The sequence below is a fragment of the Dreissena polymorpha genome, chromosome 4 (genome assembly GCF_020536995.1).
Source record: "Dreissena polymorpha isolate Duluth1 chromosome 4, UMN_Dpol_1.0, whole genome shotgun sequence".
Taxonomy (NCBI): Eukaryota; Metazoa; Mollusca; class Bivalvia; order Myida; family Dreissenidae; genus Dreissena; species Dreissena polymorpha.
The window spans coordinates 11687901-11693943 of NC_068358.1; the positions used below are offsets into that span (position 1 = coordinate 11687901).

The following is a 6043-nucleotide window of genomic DNA, read 5'->3' on the forward strand; positions in this document are numbered from 1 at the left end:
ACGAAAGATGCTTTCAAAACATTACATGATGCAGGAACACATTTTGACAGGTCGCGAAATTATGCAAAATTTACCTGAATAACATTCCAGCCACACTGGATCCACTACCGTTGTTTTTAATACAACTCAGAAAGACAATAAGGATTGAAAACTTACTTATTGCCATTAGAAATTGCATTTGTAATGTTTAAATCCTCCATGATTTCGAATTAGTTTTGCTTTCGGTGCTCAGGGGGCAGGGGATATATTTTTGACCAAATTTCTAGTTCTGAAAGGCCGCAAACAGTCAAATCCATTTCATCAAAACAGAAAGCGACACAAGAAAGACTTTTGTGTCAGTGTCATAACATAGGCAACCTACATTGAAAATACAACCAATGACAAGGCTGGCTTCTGCACTTATGAAACTATGGCCCTTCATCTTCCCCCCCCCCCCCCACCCACCTCAATTTTAATGAAACATTTAGAAAATTGACCCATTTCATGACATGCACAGTACATTCAAACAGAATGCAATCCTAGTTTTGGCTACATTACTCATTAATTTCATCCCTGTGCTGTGTTTATTCACATAGAACAGTGTCTCCCATTCGTTTAGATTTTACACAATTTACCTTCAAAGTTCTGTTCTGTTTCTGCAGCGTGAAATATTGACTTCCGCCAAAAGTGAAAACCTCCTTTTTGAAGATTCAAAATTTCCTTGCTATGGAGCTGTCACAAGTTTCAATGTTTTTTTTCCAAAATTTTGGGACATTCTTTCTAAAACCTAACACAAGAGATGCATCTTATCAATACCTAATTGATTTTTTAAGACCATAGGTTACCCCTACCCTACAGATATGTAATTTTCATGGACCCCCCCCCCCTTTCACTGATATATCCCCTGACACCTTAAGCATTGTAGCTTGAAGTTGTTATTTATGTATGCTCAAATATTGAACCTTACTGTTGTGGTTACACTTCTTTATTGTTATTGTCGAAAAAGGGAGCTGAATATATTAGGGGCATTATTACAGTTTTAAAGATTTAAACTTTTGCACCAAAAACTAAGCATACAACTTCAAAATGGCGTCCAAAATTGTCGAAATTTTAGATTCTCATATAAGGCCGAGTTTTTTCTTGTTTCTGATTGGCTGAATCTCGTATTGGCCGACCTTTTTCCGTATTGGCCGTGTTTTTCCATATTGGCCGCCTTTTTTCTCGTATAATGCGAGTTTCGAACTTTATTGGCGAGGCTAAACTTGTATGGGGCGAACAAAATGAACACATTCTCGTCTAATATTATCAAGTTAATTAATAATAAGTATTATTGCGCACTAAATACCTACACCATGGAATATGCGGTATAATTTTACACGTGCAGCTTGGTAATATGTATCACGAAGTATTATTGAACGGCACAAAACAAGGACTGTATCCCGGCACGAAGGACCGTACGGTATCGAGTTGCCATCACTTAACCATGGAGGATCACTTTTCACCCATTCACTACGTATCGCGCAGTGCTCATGACTTGGTCGGTTAAACACTCGCGGACTGCGAATCACGATTTCCACTTGTTCACGATCAAGCTCACAGGGATGATAAAACACTAGACGCATGCCCGGCGTAACGTCCGACACCTCAAACTGGCTGCGTTCATTTCAGCCTCGGCCAGCGTGCTGTGCCCAGTATTGGGCGGTATCCTGGGCGGGGGTCCGTCTTCGCAGCCATCACTGGCGTCACTGTGTACCACTGCGTGAAAAGACAGGGCAACAAAATTATGACAACAGTGCCTACCCTTTTTAGTGGAACAAGCCGCCGCCGTGACAGACAAGCGCATTGATACGTAATCATGTGTATTACACCCTTCCGGACACAGGGTCGTAACCCATTATATATCCGTCTATAAAAATGCGTTCTCTGAAAAAAGCTCTCATGTGCACCCAGTTTTCATCCTTTGTAAACAAGAAGCGTTCTCCCAAATATTTTATCATACACTGCCATTATTCACCCGACGCTATAAACAGCGTTAGCCCAAATACGTAATTACATACATCCAGTATTCATCTAATGCTACAAATAGTGTTTGCCCAAATACGTTACCACGCACATTCATAATTCGTCTGATGCTATTTATTAACAGCGTTTGCCATTATTAGCTATGCAAGAAAATAGTAATGTAGATGGACTACATTCCGTGGGTTCCGTTTACGTTATTCCTCATGAACAGAGTGGATTTCCCTACAATTCAATTAAGTTCTTATATTTAGAGATGTTGTACACGTCAGCTGCAGAGATGACTTCGCACGAATAACAGCATCAACGTGTATGAAATGATTTGAAGTATAATTGTTTGATACGCCGATAGTTGATATTTGAACGCAAATGTGTTGTTTCTCTCAAGAAAATCAAAATAACGTCCAACTTTGCGCCGGGGCAGGGTTGGCATATTGACCGGTCAATTGAGTATTGACCGGGCCGGTGGTCAATACCCGGTTAAAACCGGTGAATACTGGTCATTACTGGTCAATTCTGGTCAATACTGGTCGATTGAAAATTGTAGCATTTAAACATCACAAAGGAGCTATTTTATATTAATCAATAATTGTTATGTAATTTATTAACTTTTTTTTAGTTATTTATTGTAAAAAAAATCTTTAAAACTGTAAAAAAAATACTTCTTTATTATTTATGGAAACGGCCTCAAATACATAAGGACTAAGGCAATATCTTTATCTCTGTGTATCACATCTGTTATTAAAGTATTATTACTATTGTAGTTACCATAGTATTTCACTTATCTATTGATATATCTATTCGATAAGCAGATAGACATACAGAACTCTTGTGTTTTCTAGGGTCATAAATTTGGCCCCTCAGCCTTAATTAGTCATAAAATGCATGCAGTGTTATGTCTCTGATATTGACAATGAAGCAAATCTGCCCTTAGGCTATTTCATATCACTCACACAAAAGGAGATAACTTGCTATTAATTTAATAGTTACTTCTAATTTGTCTCATTTCTGTATTATGAGCGTTTTTTCCTTTCATATTAAAAAGTTCAATTGGTATTCAAATGAATAGGCAATCAAAGTTCTTGATTTTGACAACAAATAATGTTTTCTAATTGTGGGTCTACTCTAGACTATTCTTTTCAATTATTTTTTTCTTTTAATAATTATTTATTATGTTTTTTATATCAATGGAAAATAAAAGATTTTTCACTATTTTGTTTAAAAAGTATTTAAAGAAATCTTGGCAAGAATACATGAAAAGTAAGGGTCGTGTCAAACGGTGCCATTTAAGGCCCTAAATCAGTTTTGGGTGCCCCAACCTGTATACATTGTGTAGGTGAGAAGACTGTCAGAAGACTGTGGGGACAGTGGGGCATGAGGAACAACATATACACTGTAATTGACAGGTTCTTGTTGAATCAAGCACATAATTATCTGAGCATTCATAATTCATTAGAATTGAAAAAAAAGTTCAATCGACCAGAAAAATCCAATTGACCAATTTTGACTAATTTGCAAAATTTTGAGAGATTGGCCTACTTATTGCATGAAAAGGTATAAAATAGTGGGTATTAATAGCTTAAGACATTATTGGCAACATGTTTGTTAAATTTATATTATCAATATTGTTTAATTAGGCATGGAATATTAATCAAAATAGGGGGTAAAGTTCAATCGACCAGTATTGACCAGTAATGACCACTTTGGGAGTATTGACCGGGGCGGTTGGAACCGGTAAAAACCGCCGGTTAAAACCGGGGGCGGTCGATTGGTGCCAACCCTGCGCCGGGGTCGTGCTACCTCTTTTCTTCACGTGTTGGTGGAGTTATCACCACGTCCTACGCGTTCTCGCTGTGTTTATACTACTATTGCAAGGCGTTCACTTGTCGGTCAACAGCGACGTCCGCACAACGTGCTCGGTGTTTCTTCTAAGACTTTACTGCGATCTTTAAGTCTGCACAATGACTGCACCTCGACCAAGTACATCACATGGTCGTTATAAGAACCCCATGTACTTAGATAATGCAGTACTTGTGCCGAAGCATCTCCAATTGTCTATGAACAAATGCTCTGTGTTTTCACGGAGACTCTATTACGACGTCCTTTTTACGTGCTTTGCTTCTCCTACGTCTCTGGCTTCTCAACCGCTTTGCTGCTGCGTGTATGGCGTCATCTGGGCCATTATATCGTGTTCTAGACGAGACGCCATAAGAGCGCAGAATCTTCGCGTTTACTTTTAAAATGACCAAAGAAGTCGACGTAAGGTACCCTGACGTTGTTTGTTTCTGGCGTTTAGACGCCGTCTTTATTCGATTTCACGACGAACTCTCGGCAATATTACCGCGTCCTGTGTCGCCATTATATCGCAGTAAAAACGCGTCCGGTAAACAAGGGTAAAATATATCAATGTTTCTCGGGTACTAACCATTCATGTTAGTTGCCTTTCGTTGAAGTTATACCATTGAATCATGTATCCATTGAATACGACTTTATATACGTGTATATATAAATTCAGTGGACATTGTTTTTTTTTCAGAACATCCGGACTCTGAGTTCCCAGTGGCCGCCGTGGCGGGCGGCGTCGTTGGTGGTCTGCTGCTGATCGCCCTCCTGTCGCTCCTGCTCTGCTTCCTCTTCGCAAAGAAGAAGAAGAAGAAACGACCGACCAGCGTGACAAAATCGTTCGGCAGCAAAAACATGTTCTTCAGCCGATCTACAACTGTTGTCAGTCCGGACAGCGGCCTCGGACACGGTGGACCCACATTACCTCCGCCCGAGACGAACATATTTGACCTTGACCTTCCTGTGGCGGGTGGCAAGGGCAACACGCTGCCTCCGTTGAGACCGCCGATTGCCACCGCAGAGGCCGGAAGAATGTCGAGTACGTTTCTTACTCATGGCAACATAGGCGAAATACGAACGCCATAATGAAAATTACTGCTTAAAGATGAAGGTTTTCTACATTATGATATGTACAAAAAGCGGTTGTTGTTGTGTTTTTTTATTATGCTGACGATGAATATTCATTATTTGAGTCTCTGATACTGGTTACATGTAAATATGTACATATCAATAATATAGTCTTCATTTACTTACACATAATCCTCGAGTAAAGTTTTTCATTTTGATCTAGTATTTCATGTGCAATTTAACCTGCTATTATCTAATTAAAATTCTGACAATTATGTAGACATTGTGGACGTTACTTGTATCCGTTATATAATCTGTACTTGTTAGCAGATACATCTAAATACACACAATTTGTAAAAAATTATATGGACTAATTCACATTTACACTTATTATTTTCTTGTATGTATAATGTATTTAATTATAGTTGTTACTTAACACTATAATCATATAAAGCAGCACACGAAAAGAAAGAAATTAAAGTATCTATATTCGCAACTGGAAGCTCGAAACTCGATCTCTGAGTCCAACATATAGTGCTGTAACTTCTAGGGCAGACTCCCATTAGCCGGACTATATTCAAAAGTTGATATGATGCGCGTCTTTCAAACATTTCAAAGAAAACAGACACTTTCCAAATATTTGAGTCGCTTCGAGCTGAACCCTAAAAGTTCAGACATTTCAACGGATTTGTTTTTATTAACGAAACGGGTTTCTGTCAGAATTTCTATTGTACTATTTATTTTTTATTGTTAATAATTTTTTCGCTTTATTAAGTATTAGTTACAGTTAGCATTAAAACAATTCAGATGGGGGATGTGAGAGCAGGTTCCGCTAATGGTTGTAGAGATTTTCGAACGTTATGTTTCGATCAAACTGAAAAGTGTCTTACATGTATATTATATATTTATAGTGTGTTATTACTGAAACGTGATTTACATTTATATTATGTATTTATATTGTGTTATTGCTTGTGTTATATAATACGTCATTAAACAATGTATCAAAAATGAAATTGTATACTATATTAAGTTTAAGTTTCGTTCAAACTGGATATACAGAACTATCATAATTCGCTCACAGTTTTTAAAGGCGCAAACTTTTTCCACTTCATAAGGAGAAATAAGTCATAGTAGA

At 37.9% G+C, this 6043-nt stretch overlaps 3 protein-coding genes across 3 annotated transcripts in view; all 3 read left to right on the forward strand.

Moving 5' to 3' along the window:
* The window catches only part of LOC127879037 (uncharacterized), a 10227-nt gene extending 4306 nt beyond the window's left edge, over nt 1-5921 (forward strand). The window contains exon 4 of the mRNA XM_052425629.1: nt 4535-5921. Coding sequence (XP_052281589.1) covers nt 4535-4926 — 392 coding nt within the window. The 3' untranslated portion in view covers nt 4927-5921. The remainder of the gene's footprint in view (nt 1-4534) is intronic.
* The window catches only part of LOC127879036 (uncharacterized), a 465202-nt gene that overhangs the window by 412237 nt on the left and 46922 nt on the right, over nt 1-6043 (forward strand). The window lies entirely within an intron of this gene.
* Nucleotides 1-6043, forward strand: part of LOC127879042 (uncharacterized) — a 484339-nt gene that overhangs the window by 230014 nt on the left and 248282 nt on the right. The gene's annotated exons all lie outside the window — the stretch shown is intronic.